Source organism: Salvelinus alpinus, chromosome 3 (assembly GCF_045679555.1).
Source record: "Salvelinus alpinus chromosome 3, SLU_Salpinus.1, whole genome shotgun sequence".
NCBI lineage: Eukaryota > Metazoa > Chordata > Actinopteri > Salmoniformes > Salmonidae > Salvelinus > Salvelinus alpinus.
In genome coordinates this window covers 47,723,646-47,741,438 of record NC_092088.1, presented here as the reverse complement: position 1 = coordinate 47,741,438, position 17,793 = coordinate 47,723,646, and the positions used below count along the sequence as shown (strand labels likewise).

Here is a 17,793-nt window from a genome sequence, read left to right as displayed (position 1 = left end):
TTCTTCAGCTCACTCTAGATTTTCCCAGCTGACAGTTTTTTAGACCAGAATGTTTCCCCGTTAGGCCACACCCTCCCAGTGCCTCAGGTGTGTAACCTGCGAGACAGGATTTTAGATGCAACAAGTTCACACCTCGCCGACAACAGTTATTATTAACACTTTAGGGATGAATGTGTGATTTTCATCCAAGACGTGATTTTCTACATTATTTTATGTTCAGAACAGGGGCATTGGGATTTGATCTTAACGGAGAACTGCATTTCCTGATTTGGTGTCGTTTTTCATCAATGCTCATTAAGAAATGAAGGCAAACGAGTTGTCTTCGGGGTGTGGTTTCATGTGGGTGTTTTTTGGGGGGTTGTTTATTTGCCATTTAATCACAACAAATGAGCTAAAATCACTCATGACTGCAAGGCCAGGCATGACTCCAACACCATCATTCATTTTGCTGATGACACAACTATGAGACAGACTATAGGGAGGAGGTCAGAGACCTGACCGTGTGGTGCAAGGACAACAACCTATCCCTCAATGCGATCAAGACAAAGGAGATAATTGTGGACTACAGGAAAAGGAGGACCGAGCACGCCCCCATTCTCATGGACGGGGCTGTAGTGGAGCAGGTTGAGAGCTTCAAGTTCATTGGCGTCCACATCACCAACAAACTAACATGGTCCAAGCACACCAAGACAGCCGTGAAGAGGGCACGACAAAACCTATTCTCCCTCAGGAGACTGAAAAGATTTGGCATGGGTCCTCAGAACCTCAAAAGGTTTTACAGCTGGACCATCGAGAGCATCCTGATGGGTTGCATCACTGCCTGGTATGGCAACTGCTCGGCCTCTGACCGCAAGGCACTACAGAGGGTAGTGTGTGCGGCCCAGTACGTAACCGGGCCAAGCTTCCTGCAATCCCGGACCTCTATACCAGGCAGTGTCAGAGGAAAGACTCCAACCACCCTAGTCATAGACTGTTCTCTCTGCTACTGCACGGCAAGCGGTACCGGAACACCAAGTCTTGGTCCAAGAGGCTTCTCAACAGCTTCTACCCCCAAGCCATAAGATTCCTGAACAGCCTATCTAATGTTAGCTAGTGAATATTTCTGTCAAATCACAGTTATGCCAAGATGGCAAGAACCAGTGTCTGGAATGTGTTTCATGAGACACTTGTTCTACAACACCTTGCAACTCGCTAACATTATCCAATAATGTAGCTAGCTAGTGTAAACAACTCGCGGTCATCAACAACATCAGGCACAATCTCCACGTTTTAACGTATCTAGAGTTTGATGTAATCCAGATCCTGGCCATATGATTGAACAACTTTACGGAAGCCAACTATTTTCCGATCAATATGTGCATTGCACCTGAAGCTACTGCCAAAGATACACGGTTGTCTGGTGAATTAGTTTTGCATGGCCAGATTTGCCAGGTTGGCGGGTTTGCTCCTTTAAAACCATTCCATTAGTCTTCCTAAGGAGAGGTCTCTGCCTGCCCGGGACATTGGGCCATGCAAAGCAAACTAGCCCAGTTTTTTTCCAGAAAACATGGTTCCACCACGTGTTAATAGGCAAAAGGGGGCATGAATTGTTGATATAATTGTAATCTAAAACAACCCCCTTAAATCATGACACATTCACTTGCCAAACTCAATTTTGGATATGACTTTATGACCAAAATTATCCTATTTACACTTAGTAGTCAATTTTGACACACATTGTTTCTGACTCATATCGATGCCACACAGGCTGTTTACAACCAGAGAAATCGGTTCTAAGGGGCAGTTGTCCTTTAAGACCAGAGGAAAGAGTGGCCTTTACTGGCCATGCAATACCACCTCTCGTCTCCCATCCATCCTTGCTTAGCTTCAGATCCAAGCCAGCAGTGGGATGCATGGTGCTATGCTGCTGACACTTCTCAAACTTTTATCAATAATAATATTTTCCAGAACACAAATATCATTAGATGCCACTGTGCTGTTGTTGACAAGGCACCAAAATGGACTGTAAAGGTAACTGATTAAGAAAATGGAGGAGCTGCTTAATGAAAGAATAACGAAAATCAGTCACGCAAAAGAAGTCTGGAGGAGTTGGGTAGGAAAAACTTTGACAGAGCTGGCGCGCGAGTGAGGGGGTGACTGGGGGAGGAGAGAATGCTCTATTGACAGCCCGCCCCCACGCACTTATTAGCATGTGTGAGTCATAACACAATCCGTGTGTGTGAGACACGACTGCAAGGCTGGACAGAGGCAGCAGTGTGCTCTAAAGTTCTCACACTACTAAAACTACGGCAAACTAAAATCAGAGCTTGCCTTTGTCTTCTGTGAGTACAGTAAGTCAATGTTTGCTCTTACATTGTGATGTGACTTTGGCTGTGTCTGGTACGGCTTTGTGTGTTTTATTGTTCTATAGAGTGAGTTTTCTCTGTCTAGTACAGCACTGTTGTATGAGCTCTTCGGTTGGATGTGTCTCATGTAGCAGTAGGTTTAGTTCTGTCAGAGTATCATTGTTTGGTTTATGGCTTTGGTTGCGAAATTGGTGGCTGTGTACAGTCGTGTCCAGCGCTGTTCTTCGTTAGTCCTTTATGGTTAACGTTATATCGTACTGATTGGAACGTTACTTTGTTGGCATTATGCAGGTATGGTTGTATTTATTTGCAACATGTATTAATGTGACGTAGATAATAGGCATTGGTAACGTGGTATGATAACAGTAGCTTAATTGACTCGATGGTGTAACGTTGATGTGTATTGGCGTTGTTGTGCCTACTTTTTCAGTAACTTAGCTGTATCAGTGTTATTATCAGGCTATTGTAGCCTCCGTTTTTAAAATGGATAGTTCAGGATTTATCTACTTCCCCAGAGTCAGATTAACTTCTCGATTCCATTTGTATGTATCTGCTCCAGTGGAGATTTTGGCATGCACATTATTAGGGTGAGGCACATGGGCTACTAACAGTTTACTACACAACATACACTTAGTATTACAGTTTTAGCTACAGTATACATATCTACCTGACATATATTGTATGCTGCTGCATAAATTATGTAATATTTAGGACTCACAGTCTGGCGTTCTCTGGATTTATGGTGCTTTCAAGACAACTGAGAACTCAGGGGAAAAAACTAGGTCGAATCATAACGTCAGTGATCTTCAGGTCGGAGCTCTGGGAAGAGGCCCGAGTTTCCAAATTACAATTCCGAGTTGGATGACCATTCAAAACGTATTTTCCCAGTAGGAGCAATTTTTTTCCCTCCAGTTTCCAGTTGTCTTGAATTCACAGAAGTCAGATTTCAGAGTTTCCAGTTGTCTTGAACGCGGCAGAAGTCGTGCTGGATTGACAGCATGGCCAATGTTGAATGTTTATCCTTTTAAACTTGGAAAAGAGACCCTTAAAACCAGATTTGGACCACACACCCTCTCCACTGAATAGCATTTGCAATGCTTTCAGTTAGCCACTGATTCCTTCCAAACCACTCATTGTTGAATTTGGAATTTCCAACATGTTGTGTAATGTTTATGTCCAATGGATTTTGCGGCGATGTAGGGTCCCCATGAGTGACAGAACAGTGAGCCAATCACGGCGCAACTAGAGAACATTACCAGCCCCTACACCGTATCTTCTGCTGGCTGCACCACCACAGAAAGCACTTGAGCTAGGCTGAAACACCTGCATTTTGGAGCTACCTTAAGAAGGCAAGAAAGAGACCATGTTTTTAACTCAATGATAAAAAATAAACTTTGTTTGCAAGCTGATATGTGACATAAATGCCAAAATAACATAATAAATAATATATGTTTTTTTGTTGCCCATTTTTCATGTTATTTTGGCATTAATATGTGTCATCAGTTTGTAAAAAAAATAAATAATTGAGTTAATAAAGCCTCATACAAACATGGTCTCTTTCATACTGGAGCAGATCAGTGGCGAGCCCCACCTGCCCTGAATGACGGGTTGCCACTGATCTGCTCCAGTATGAAGGAAGTTACAGGTAGTTTCGCGAGCCAATGTTGGCTGTTCCTGTAGACTTCGTCATTGCGCTAAAGCATGTTAGCAACTTCCTTCAAACTGAACACAGAGACATAAAAATGGTATCCACACATTCATCTGATACTGGGGAGGTATATAAAGGGAGTCATTGACAAAATCCTGAACTATCCCTTAAATGTGTTTCTATTATATTACAGTATCATGTTACCCTTATGTTTTGATGTTGTGTAATATCAGGCTGACTCTGGCAGTGTTTGACCTGTAATGTTATTGTGAGTTAGGGCAACATAGAAATAATATTGTCATGATGTTAATGTAATGTTAGTGTTATGTTACAGTAATGTTGCTGTTGTAGTGTCTGAACCTCTCTCTCTCCTGCAGGGTTCTGGGACTCTGAGCGTTGCCGCAGGAGGAGTTCTCTCTCCTCGTTGTCCAGGACAACCACCCACGACCAATCACCTAGCCTGAGGCCGAGTTCCGTTTACACCCCCCTGGTCACCCGCACCCCGTCCCAGCTGGAGTGTTCCCAGTCCAACGGGGCTCTCTGCTTCATCAACCCCCTCTTCCTAAAGGTTCACCACCCAGAGGGTGGCAACCACACCTTTCCCTCCTACACCAGCCACCACAACAACAACCCCCAGCACCTAAACAATAGCAGTACAGCTACAACTGTACAAGTACAACAACAGCACTGTACCAGCAACCCAGAGCGACTTAAAGACAGCCCTCAACCCCATAGCGACAGCCCTCAGAGTGATAGCCCTGGCAACAGCACCCAGCATCATAACAGCTGTGTCAGCGTGAGCCGGGCTAACAGAGTTTCCCTCTCGCCACCTCCTCGCCCCCCACCTCCCTGCTGTGCCCCCCGTCGCCCTGCCTCCCCTCAACGCCAGCGCAGCATGCCTGAGAAGATATCTTGGATCAACCCCCCCAAAGAGAAGGACCGGGTGGGAGAGAGGGAGAAGGGCAGTAGCCTTCTCTCCCGCCTGGGCTCCTCTCTCAGCATCAGCCCTTCCTCATCTTTCCTCTCCTCCTCTTTCCTCTCCTCCTCCCCTCCCAAGAAGCGCAGCATCAGTGCCCCCATCTCTATCCCCCTGTCCCTCTCCTCCCCAACTGACGTCGACTGCCGTCTTGCTCTCGATGACCAGACTATTCAGAACGCCATATCTCTCAGTCTGGCTAAGCAGGCACTGAGAAACGCCACCAACCCCGATGACAACACAGAGGGAAACAGTCCGTCCACTCAAGACCAAGCCCTCTCCTGCCAAGAGGGAGGAAGAGGAAGAGGAAGAGGCGGAAGAGAAGAGGACTGCATCCAGCGCCTGAGCGACATGAGCATTTCCACCGACGACTCCACCGACTCAGTAGACTTCTTCCAGGGCTTCTTCCCCCCACTCGCTGAACCCAGCCCACCCACCACCAATAACCTGGTGCTGCCCCTCACCCACCCCTACAGCAGCATGGAGGAAGATGATGATGAAGACGAAGCAGACTTTGGAGTGAGAGTGGAGAACGACCAGGACCTGACCATCACCCCTCCCGGGCTGCGCACCAAACGACGAGCCAGTACCGGAGCCATGGTCATCCAGCAGGCCCTCAGGGGCCACTTCCATAAGATGAGTGGGGTGTTCAGCTCTCTCCTAACCCCTGAGAAACGGGCCATACGGAGAGTCCTGGAGCTGTCCAGGGATAAGGGCTCGTACTTTGGCTGCCTAGTGCAGGACTACTTGAGCTTCTTGCAGGAGGGAGGGGGCTGCCAGGCCTGGCAGTGCCATGCCTCAGGGCTGGAGCTGCTGCAGACGCTACGCCAGTTCATCACCCAGATGAAGAGCTACCTGCGGCAGAGCTCTGAGCTGGAGCCCCCCATTGAGTCACTCGTCCCAGAGGACCAAATTGGTGAGTGGGGCGGGGTGTGTGCAAATATGTGCGTTTTTACTGTTATACAACATTTCTGCAACTATTGGACATCAGATGCTGATTAACCGTTGCTAATTTGCTAGACGTCACAGATAAAATGTACGTGAACTTCAGTTGTTCCATTGTCATCTTTGAAATGGGTAATTAGTTGACATTGAGACAACCAAACAGCTAAAGAAAATATTTTTTTAAACTATCAGATCTGGAAATATACGAACTGGACTAGACTGTATGCCTATAGACAGGGCGAGAGCAGCTCAGTGCGCAAGTCTGTACGCATGTGTGTGTGAGCTGGCCATTGTGGTTAGGATTATGTATTTAATCTCAGGCTGAGATGAGTCCTGTGTCAAATCTACACATCAATATATATATATATACACCATTACACGAAAAGCAAACACAATCATAGAAAAAAACATTCTTCACTAAAAAGGTTCTCAGTCTTTTGAATTGCCCTATAGGCGTCAATTCATCTCATTTTAGAGAGCCTTGGACATTATTCCACAAGTAAGTTGGAAAAAAAACGAAAAGCAGATTTACTTAACTCTGTGGAGATCGAAGGGATCTCCAGGGTTGGCCATCCCTGAGAGCGGGTCTGGTATCTCGTACGTCTGTAAGCAACAATGAAGTAAGGTCTGTTTTGGAAGTTCATGCAGAAGGGCTCTATAAACAGAGTGCAATGCATCGATCTACAAGACTTCAAAGAGGGCCAGCCTACTTTTTGATACATAAAGTAGTGATGTGAACCGATTACGGTTCTCTGTGACACTGGCATATCAAACACCTGCCTAGGGGAGGGGCTTAAAGATATTCATGTGTGGGCATTATTGGGGTTGGAAACTGGCCCAAATTGTAAACAATGAAAACAAAGCCTGTTTCCGCTAGAGGATAATTCTGTGAACTAGCTAACATGAACTCAGCTGTTCCCACTGGTCCTTTTGACAGAATTGGCAGGTGAAGAAGACAAAATAGCGTGGAATTGTGAAGCAGTAACACACATGGGAGGCATCTTTTGATCCTTACATTACCATTCTCCTGTTTGCTGTGTGTCAGTAACAATCATCAAAGAGATCTGTCTTTAAGACAAAGACAGTAAAATCATTCTGGTTTCTTAAATATTCTTGATTGACAACCAATCCCAAGAATTTCATAGGCTACTTCACGATTACTTTTTCTGCAGTGTTTGGTATTGGAATTGTTTCGCAAAGTTTTCGTGGTTGCAGAAAGTGTTTTCAGTTTAGCTGAATGAATTGTCTCTGCAGATGTGCTTCAGTCTCTCCCATGTGACCATTACTTCTCTCTCTCTTTCTGTCCTTCTCTTCATCTCTCCCACTCCTCCAATAACAGATAAAACCTTTATTGCATGCCCCTAAATAGCTCTCCCTCTTTTTCTCTCTCTTTTTGTGTTCAACACTCGCATGTGTCTCTGGGTGTGTGAGGAAAGAGCATGGAGAGAGGAGGAGGGGGGGGGGAGAATGGGGACCCTTGTCTCTTAAACCCACACGGCAGGTTTTTTCCCTTCTATTGCTTTAATTTCTATGCTCAGTGCCAAGTTGCGCAATATAATGTTCTGAAGCTCTGTTTGTGAGAAGTTTGCGGAAGGGAGACGCTATTGCCCAATTCCAAATGGAATGTTTGCGCTGCATGTGTGCGCCCGTGTGTGTGTGTGTGTGTGTGTGTGTGTTTGCTGCTCTGTGACGCACATTGAGGCTATATGGCACTGTGGTGGCACGATCAGTGTTGGATGTGTGAATGTAGTCACTTCTCTCCAGCTCTGTCTGCCTGTTTGTCTGCTTGCCTGTACATAACAGTACATAACTCGGGTCCACGCGGAAGCTCTGCAGGGAGGATGTTCTGAGTGAGATTAGGGGCGAGAGAGGATGTTTATTGGAAGTGGAAGGGCCCTCTCAGATAGTACGAACTGCATTGTTGTGTGGTTGGAAAGTAGCCTAACTATAAATAACTGTGTGACCTTGGCTGACGCTAACTCATTCCTAAGTGGGCTTGCTCCTCTGTGTCGATCTGTCCCCTCTGTCACACCATACAACTCATCACTTACTTACTGTAGGTGTAACCGGTGTGAAATGGCTAGCTAGTTAGCGGTGCACGCTAGTAGCGTTTCAATTGGTGACGTCACTCGCTCTGAGACCTTGGAGTAGTTGTTTCCCTTGCTTCGCACATATTTTGTGGGGAAATAGGTAATTATGCTTAAGAGGATGACTATTGTCGATGTGTGCAGAGGGTCTCTGGTTCAAGCCCAGGTTGGGGCGAGGAGAGAGATGGAAGCAATACTGTTTACACACATTGACCTCAAACTTCTTTACAGACTAGTGATGGGGGAAAAATCTATATAGTCAAATCGGGATATTATTTTTTGAAGGTATATTGTACAGTTTTGACTATCACAATATTATTTTTACACCAGTTGGCTGTTCCAAAACTCCAGTATTTGCCTTTGTACCTTGTTCTCCATCTTCTTTTTAAATAGGGAGCCGATTCATTTTCAGCACTTTTTTTTGACTGATCAAACTTGTTTTCTCATGGCTCTCTTGTCCCTCTGCAGCAGACATATGGTGAGCAATATGTTTGGAACCTTCGAAATCACAGTATCGAATCGCAATAGATATCATTTCGCCACCTAAGTATCGTGATAATATTGTGATGTCCCTGGCAATTCCCAGCCCTACTAATGCCCACACACTCCCAACATCTACACATCTAGCATGTCTATAGCCTATAAGCCATACAGTTAGGCCGGTGTAACCACTGCATTAGTAGGCCTACACTACAGGATTACATGCAACCACTCCATGGTTACATGTTATTACATTCCACAGTGCTAATGACCAGAGTTATGAGCAATACCGGTACGTAAGGAAGTATAGTAACTGGAGGCACAGTGTTTAAAAACCAAGTCTAGCGAAAGTGGAAAAACATGCATGCAAAAACAAAGGCCACGGGGTATTTTGCGTGTGTGTGTGTGTGTACATATGTGCTCCCACGGGGAAACTCATGCGCTGAGCCCAACTGCAGGCCTGAGGTCTTGAAATGCTAGCACTGCATTCCAGGGCTTTTAACCACTTTAACAGAACTATAGGGTGCCAGACGTGCTCGACGTCTGCATGGAAAAGACAGGGAAGCGACGGAGAGAGGCTGACCTCATAAAGGATGACAGGGTGATATCCAAGTTGACATGTGTGCTTTGAGGTCTGATTGCCAGTGATTGTCAAGTCTGGTTTAATCTGTTGGGTAGTTTACTGCTTACTGGAAAAAATCTATCTATTTTTAAACAATACTTTTGATAATGATACAGTGATGTTACACCTACAAGGAAATGTGTGCTTATCTTGACTTACGGAACGAGGAAGGACTCGTTGATACGCACATTCTGAGACTTGAGTTGTAACTTTCGAGAAGTTTAGATAACAAATGCTTGGGACGAGAGACTCGCCTTTGACAATCTGGCAGACGGGATAGGAAAGAAAGAAAAGTGGGTGTTGAGTGAGTCAAGAATTAGGGAACGAGTTGAACATTCAGTGTTGGAGGAAGCTGTGGCTCAGTCTGCAGATGTCTTCAGTATAATCTGCTGAGTTTGCCCCATTCAACTGCACAGTCAGTACGATCTTTCTCTGTGGGGCTTATTCAGCTCTGTGGTTTGGATTCCCTGTCTGCGTTTATCCTGTGTATATTATGATATCATGGCTCCTATTAGCCAGTCTCTTTGAGTAAGCTTGTAAAAGCTGAGGTCTACGTAATGTCTTGATGACATGATATGGATTGAATCCCAGTCCTACTGCTACCAGGAATCGAGTAAGACTTCTGCAATTCATTAATCCTACAGATGGATGGTGCCATTTCAGTATTTGCTGTCAAAATAATAGTCTCTTTCTCCCGCTCTCCTCCATACAGACTATGTCCTAGAAAAAGCCATGCATAAGATAGTCCTGAAGCCCCTGAAAGGTGTGGTGGGGGCGGCCCTCCAGGAGTTCCAGGTCCGCAGCGGGGCGTGGCAGGAGCTCAAGGAGAACCTCTCCTTGGCCAAGGCCCGGCAGCCCCATGAGATGGGCGTGGCCAACGCCTTCCCTCCAGATCCAGTTAACATAGAGAAAATCCGTCACAAGTTCCACACCATGTGTAAACTCTATTCACCTGAGAAGAAGGTGACCATGCTGCTGCGCATATGTAAACTCATCTATACCATCATGGAGCACAAGTCAGGTACGTAGTAACACACGTATGCATAAACAAGACCAATCACATATGTGTATACACGCATACAGTGTACACGGAGGGTACAAAACACCTGGAACACCTGCTCTTTCCATGACCGTCTGACCAGGTGAAAGCCATGATCCCTTATTGATGTCACTTGTTAAATCCACTTCAAGTCAGTGTAGATGAAGGGGAGGAGACAGGTTAAAGATGGATTTTCAAGCCTTGAGACATGGATTGTGTATGTGCCTTTGAACCTGGTATGGTAGTAGGTGCCAGGCACACGGGTTTGAGTGTGTCAAGAACTGTAACGCTGCTGGGTTTTTACAGCTCAACAGTTTCCCAAATGTGTCAAGAATGGTCCATCACCCAAAGGACATCCAGCCAACTTTACACAACCCTGCGGAACGCTTCCGACACCTTGTAGAGTCCATGCCCTGAAGTGAAATGAAGCTGTTCTGAGGGCGAAAGGGGGGGTGCAACTCAATATTAGGAAGGTGTTCCTAATGTTTGTAAACTCAGTGTAAATGCATGCGCATACACACACCGACTCTCAAATCAAATTTTATTGGTCGCATACACAGGTTTAGCAGATGTTATTGCGGGTGTAGCAAAATGCTTGTAGTCCTAGCTCCAACAGTGCAGTAGTGTAAAATAATGGATTTAAGAAATATTAGCACGAGCAATGTCGGAGTCTGGAGTATAAATGTGTATATGTGTGTGATATATAGACATTATGGACAGTATTTGGATAGAATATTTAGTATATCTGTAGAATACAATAGTGTGTGTATATATACACAGCAATAGTTGAATAGGATGGCATTGACTAGAATACAGTATGATGGTATGAAATGAGTAAAACAGTATGTAAACTATTAAAGTGACCAATGATTCCATGTCTATGTACATAAAGCAGCAGCCGCTAAGGTGCAGGGCTGAGTTATCGGGTGGTAGGCGGCTAGTGAAAGTGACTAAGTTCAGGGCAGGGTGCTGGGTGGAGGCCGGCTAGTGATGGCTATTTAAGTCTGATGGCCTTGAGATGGAAGCTGTTTTTCTGTCTCTGTCCCAGCTTTGATTCACCTGTAAGACCTCGCCTTCTTGATGACAGCTAATACCAATGCTGTGTGTGTGTGTGTGTGTGTGTCTCAGGTTGTCTGTATGGGGCAGATGACTTCCTGCCCATGCTGACCTATGTGTTGGCCCAGTGTGACATGCCTCAACTAGACAACGAGATCCTCTACATGATGGAGGTTCTGGATCCTTCTCTGCTGCATGGAGAAGGTACAGCACACATCTGCTTTACATCTATTTCCTTCCTAAACTTTCCCTTTCATTTTATTGTAAATTGTAATGTTCAAATAAACTAAATATCGATTGTCATTGACCGCTGTTGTAGCAGTGTCAGGCTGCAGAGATGTTTGACCCTCCTCTCTCCTGTGTTCCAGGTGGATACTACCTGACCAGTGCGTACGGAGCCATGTCCCTCATTAGGAACTTCCAAGAGGAGCAAGCAGCTCGTGTACTCAGCTCTGAAACACGCAACACACTCCGCCAGTGGCACTGTCGCCGCACCACCCAGCGCAGTGCGCCCTCCGTCAATGACTTCCAGGTAATACACACACACACACACACACACACACACACACACACACACACACACACACACACACACACACACACACACACAGACTGGATGCTTAACTCTAAGTCCCTGAATAAATGCATCTGCTAAACAACCGTATCTTTACATTTTTTCTCAGAACTACCTGCGGGTAGCGCTCCAGGAGCTGGACAGCGGTTGCACTGCCAAAACTCTGCAGGTGCAGCCCTATGCCACCACTGAGGAAATCTGCCAGATCTGCGCCTACAAGTTTAAAGTTCCCGACCCTGAGAATTACGCCCTAATCCTGCTCACTGAGGGCTCATGCCAGCAGCTAGCCCCCGACACACACCCCCAGAAGATCAAAGCTGAGCTCCACAGTCGGCCCCAGGCCGCACCTTTTCACTTCGTCTTCTGTCGGGTGGCTAACCTCAATGACCTGGCCGCGACCTCGTTTGAACCCCAGTCCAACCTCAATGACATCACACTTACCAAAGAATCTGAGCCCAACCTTAATGGTGTGGCCTTGACCCCTTCTAACCCCCAGCCCAACCTCAACCTGGGTCTCAGTCCCAGTCTCAGCCTCAGTCTACCCCCCAACCAGCACAATGGTAACTCCATATCCATCTGAGACTACAGGGCTGGAGAGTTGAAACCTCCATCTGGACTACCATCATTCTTACTGTACCCCAACAAAACTGGGCTGAACTGTGTTTAACTGGTCTGAGCTAGGCTGAACTGGGCCTAACTGGGTTAAGCTGTGTCATGCTAAGCTTAGCCCCAAAAAACTTCCCCTTTTGGTGAATCTTCTGTCTTGCAGGGAATCCTCACTGTAAAGCTTTGTCTGAGTACAGGAGGAGAGGGAAGGAAATGCGACAGATGGGGTTATTTTGCAGCTCTATTTGTGAACTTTTGGGACATGGCACACGAGGAGCACACGTGAGGGCAAACACAACTCTCATACAAGATGGATAAAGGTTTTGAAATAGTCTTGTTACAGACACAGCCAGACAGTTCAATTCCAAAAGTGTCAAAGTGCAGATTCAGGGTCAGTTTTTGGTTTGTCACTCCTAGTAGTGAAGCATAGGATTAAGTAAAGGGAAAGATGATCTCAGATCGGTAGATAGGGTTCACTTTTATCTGCTTTGGTTCCCATCTAGTGATGTACTCGTTCAGTCCATTAACTTTTTCTTCAGACTGAAAATGTTCCTCTTCAGGCAGAAAATAGCCTTCAAGTCTTTACAGAAAATATACAGCAATTATTTTATCTGGGTGATACTTCTATAATGAATTACTTCTTGCAGTTGCTGGTAAACTGCATTGTGTGTTTTTATGGAATTTTTATGTTATAGCATTGCTTTTCATTGTTAAAGTAAAATGTTAGGAGCAGGCATGTCTGCCAGTGATGAAATGATGAACTTAATGTTTTTATGATTATCCAGGAGTTATGATACTGTACTTCCCTCATAGCTAATACTTATTAATCGAGGTCATCCCTCCCGTAATAATTGGTGTAATCATATGTGATTGACTGGCTTGGTCTACGGTACCAGCGTCAAATTGCCGACAAGGTCATGAAATATTGTACTACTGACAAATATTAAAAGTAGGCCTAAGTTGCCTTGTGAAATTTAGTGTGTCGATTCTCAAACTGGTCTGAGATTCTGCGCACACACACACACACACATACGTTTGTGTGTGTGTGTGCAGAATCTGTGTTTTGACTCTTGACTGGTAAGAATTTTAGCGTTGGGTATGAGAGGGTGCAGATTTAAAAGATGTGAAGGGAAAGGAATAAGAAGAGAAGTAGAACTGAATCATTAATGAAATACAGTCTCTGTTCTTTAACTTAACACATAATGTTAACAAATTGTATTCTATTGTATCAGTACTTTAATGTTTACATTATGGAATATAAACATGGGCATTGCTGGTGCTGTGGAGAGATGACAAGAAAGTGAAATGGGGAAATGTGATTGAGAGAAGGTTGAGTAGCCAGAGCATGGTTGTTAAGCAGTAGTATTATTGTTAGAAAAACTATGTAGCTTATGTTAGTTCAAATATATTAAACTATTTGGACTTTTTATAGGCGTTATCCTTTTTTAATAGACATGTACTGTAATACAATTGCTACTCTAACAAGATATTTTAAATTATACAAATGTTACTATTTATATGCATCTGTGCTGGGATTTTTCACATATGGCTTTTTTCCATGTCTGTCATATTGCAGTTGTCCCAGATCAACAAGACATGTCCTTATGTTCCTATGCTGTCTGTGCATCATTGAATTATATTATTTTGCACTCAATACATTTTGGTCATGACTAATTACCATCGGTCCGTTGTGTGTGTGAACAGTACATCCTCACGCAGTGGAAACAGTCTTGTGTGTGTGAACTGTAATTTCTACTCTTACAAGTTTTCAGTAGGACTCTGATTCAACAGAAAGGTGTAGTTATAATGCTGGCTGGGTCCTTTAGGGTCAGCATCAGTTTCAAGCCAATAGGCTCTGATCCATTCCATTTCAAACTATTAGAAAAAAGTAATTCAAAGGTAGACTGCGATAGGATGTAGATGCATAAACAGCATAGTGGGTCAATTGCCGCAACAACTAAAAGCGTTGACGCGCGATGCTCAACTTCTGTGCTATTTTGGTGCCTGTCGACCACGCTGTGAACAGCTTGATGCAAACCTGTGCACATGCGCAGAAACTGTCGCTGTGAGAGCAGTGTTGCATCTCACTCATCTCTATCTCCGCTGAGTATCTTTTTAAGTAATTTCTTTTTTTAATGATTTTCCCATTCTTTGATTGAAATGAATGACCTCAACCAAATTCATCCCTAAAGTTTTGATCTGATCATAGAAATAGAGGATTCTAGTGCCCAAAAGCCAGTTTCACCATTTTGAAGTAGTTAACTGGGTGGAGGATATATATATATATATATATATATATATATATACTGCTCAAAAAAATAAAACAACACAATGTAACTCCAAGTCAATCACACTTCTGTGAAATCAAACTGTCCACTTAGAAAGCAACACTGATTGACAATAAATTTCACATGCTGTTGTGCAAATGGAATAGACAACAGGTGGAAATTATAGGCAATTAGCAAGACACCCCCAATAAAGGAGTGGTTCTGCAGGTGGTGACCACAGACCACTTCTCAGTTCCTATGCTTCCTGGCTGATGTTTTGGTCACTTTTGAATGCTGGCGGTGCTTTCACTCTAGTGGTAGCATGAGACGGAGTCTACAACCCACACAAGTGGCTCAGGTAGTGCAGCTCATCCAGGATGGCACATCAATGCGAGCTGTGGCAAGAAGGTTTGCTGTGTTTGTCAGCGTAGTGTCCAGAGCATGGAGGCGCTACCAGGAGACAGGCCAGTACATCAGGAGACGTGGAGGAGGCCGTAGGAGGGCAACAACCCAGCAGCAGCACCGCTACCTCCGCCTTTGTGCAAGGAGGAGCACTGCCAGAGCCCTGCAAAATGACCTCCAGCAGGCCACAAATGTGCATGTGTCAGCATATGGTCTCACAAGGGGTCTGAGGATCTCATCTCGGTACCTAATGGCAGTCAGGCTACCTCTGGCGAGTACATGGAGGGCTGTGCGGCCCCACAAAGAAATGCCACCCCACACCATGACTGACCCACCGCAAAACCGGTCATACTGGAGGATGTTGCAGGCAGCAGAACGTTCTCCACGGCGTCTCCAGACTCTGTCACGTCTGTCACATGTGCTCAGTGTGAACCTGCTTTCATCTGTGAAGAGCACAGGGCGCCAGTGGCGAATTTGCCAATCTTGGTGTTCCCTGGCAAATGCCAAACGTCCTGCACGGTGTACCTCAGGTTATGGAGAGTGCTCATACCTCAGAACAATCAACACAGACAGAAATGGAATAAAGACAGAAGAAACGCAAGGATTAATGACATTGTCATCTTGCAAGATGATACTGCACCATGCAACCAGTGGAAATTGGCAAAAGTTACAGAAGTGTACCCGAGACAGGATGGCCGGGTGAGAAGATTCAAGTTACTGATCAGCGACTCAACCCTGGATGAGAGAGGTAAACGCATCACCAAACCCACCTATCTGGAGAGGCCCATCCATAAGACAGTCACCCTCCTGGAAGCCGATCAAGAAACCTGCAGACCCCTTTCACAGAAATCACCGGTGATTGGTGGGAGTGTAACTGCCAGTTAGACTTACAGGTTATGTCGTTGTTTTGTGTTTGAATTGTGTAACTGACAGTTAGACTTACAGGTTATGTCGTTGTTTTGTGTTTGAATTGTTTACGTGTCCGCTGTGCGGGGAAATGATAAGAGAAGCGGAACTACGTAGCTAATAACTGTTGTAACGGGGATCCTTATTGTAGCAACACACTTTTGGAGGGAAGGCAATCCCGCGCTGTGTTAGCTAAGTTTATGTCATCGGTGTAGTTCATAAAGTTTGAAGCGTATATGTTAGGATGGTAACGTTATAATAATTAAGGATGAAGCGTGAATTCATGCCAGGAATAATAAGTGTGAAGCTTGATTTCCTCCCTTCTGTAATAAGCAGCCAATGAGGTATTTTTCCTTTATTCATGTGTTTAATCTAATACTGTTATAGCGCCGGCTAAACTGTTTATGTATGTAAGCACTTCAGAGTTATACCAAGCTAATAAGTCACTCGTAAGATAAGGTTGTAAGAGTGTGCTTAACTGTAGATTTAGTCAGAATTATCACCTTCCGTGAGAACTATAAAGTAAATGAAAAATACAGCTAAGCACACTCTTACAACCTTATCTTACGAGTGACTTATTAGCTTGGTATAACTCTGAAGTGCTTACATACATTATTCCTGGCATGAATTCACGCTTCATCCTTAATTATTATAACGTTACCATCCTAACATATACGCTTCAAACTTTATGAACTACACCCGATGACATGAAAACTTAGCTAACACAGCGCGGGATTGCCTTCCCTCCAAAAGTGTGTTGCTACAATAAGGATCCCCGTTACAACAGTTATTAGCTACGTAGTTCGGCTTCTCTTATCATTGCAAGAAAAATAAGATACAGTGCATTCGGGAAGTATTCAGACCTTGACTTTTTCCACATTTTGTTACATTACAGCCTTATTCTAAAATGGATTAAATTATTTATTTTTTCTCATCAATCTACACACAATACCCCATAATGACAAAGTGCAAACAGGTTTTTAAAAATGTTTGTACATTTATTGAAATCTAAAAAAGTATTCAGACCTATTGCAATAAGACTCAAGGTAGAACTCAGCTGCATCCTGTTTCCATTGATCATCCTTGATGTTTCTACAATTTGATTGGAGTCCACCTGTGGTAAATTCAATTGGAGGGACATGATTTGGAAAGGCACACACCTGTCTATGTAAGGTCCCACAGTTGACAGTGCATGTCAGAGCAAAGACCAAGCCATGAGGTCGAAGGAATTGTTCGTAGAGCGCCAAGACAGGATTGTATCAAGGCACAGATCTGGAAAAGGGTAACAAAACATTTCTGCAGCATTGACGGCCCCCAAGAACACAGTGGCCTCCATCATTCTTAAATGGAAGAAGTTTGGAACAACCTAAAGCTGGCCGCCCGGCCAAACTGAGCAATCGTGGGAGAAGGGCCTTAGTCAGGGAGGAGACCAAGAACCCAATGGTCATTCTGACAGAGCTCCAGAGTTCCTCTGTGGAGATGGGAGAACCTTCCAGAAGGACAACCATCTATGCAGCACTTCACCAATCAGGCCTTTATGGTAGAGTAGCCAGATGGAAGCCACTCCTCGGTAAAAGGCACATGACAGCCCACTTGGAGTTTCACAAAAGGCACCTAAAGGACTGACAATGAGAAACAAGATTCTCTGGTCTGATGAAACCAAGATTCAACGCTTTGGCCTGAATGCCAAGTGTCCCGTCTGGAGGAAACCTGTCACCATCTGTACAGTGAAGCATGGTGGTGGCAGCATCATGCCTTGGGGATGTTTTTCAGCGGCAGGGACTGGGAGACTAGTCAGGATCAAGAGAAAGATTAAACAGAGCAAAGTACAGAGATCCTT

General features: G+C 44.7%; 1 protein-coding gene across 5 annotated transcripts in view; it reads left to right on the top strand.

Annotated features, from left to right (window-relative positions):
* The window catches only part of LOC139570858 (ras and Rab interactor 2-like), a 46,320-nt gene extending 32,288 nt beyond the window's left edge, over positions 1 to 14,032 (top strand). For all 5 annotated transcript variants that reach the window (XM_071393144.1, XM_071393143.1, XM_071393146.1 and 2 more), the window contains 5 exons: positions 4,371 to 5,885; positions 9,816 to 10,124; positions 11,271 to 11,402; positions 11,567 to 11,730; positions 11,882 to 14,032. In XM_071393144.1, the coding sequence (XP_071249245.1) occupies positions 4,371 to 5,885; positions 9,816 to 10,124; positions 11,271 to 11,402; positions 11,567 to 11,730; positions 11,882 to 12,352 (2,591 nt within the window). In that variant the 3' untranslated portion in view covers positions 12,353 to 14,032. The remainder of the gene's footprint in view (positions 1 to 4,370; positions 5,886 to 9,815; positions 10,125 to 11,270; positions 11,403 to 11,566; positions 11,731 to 11,881) is intronic.
* Positions 14,033 to 17,793: the final 3,761 nt, after the last annotated feature.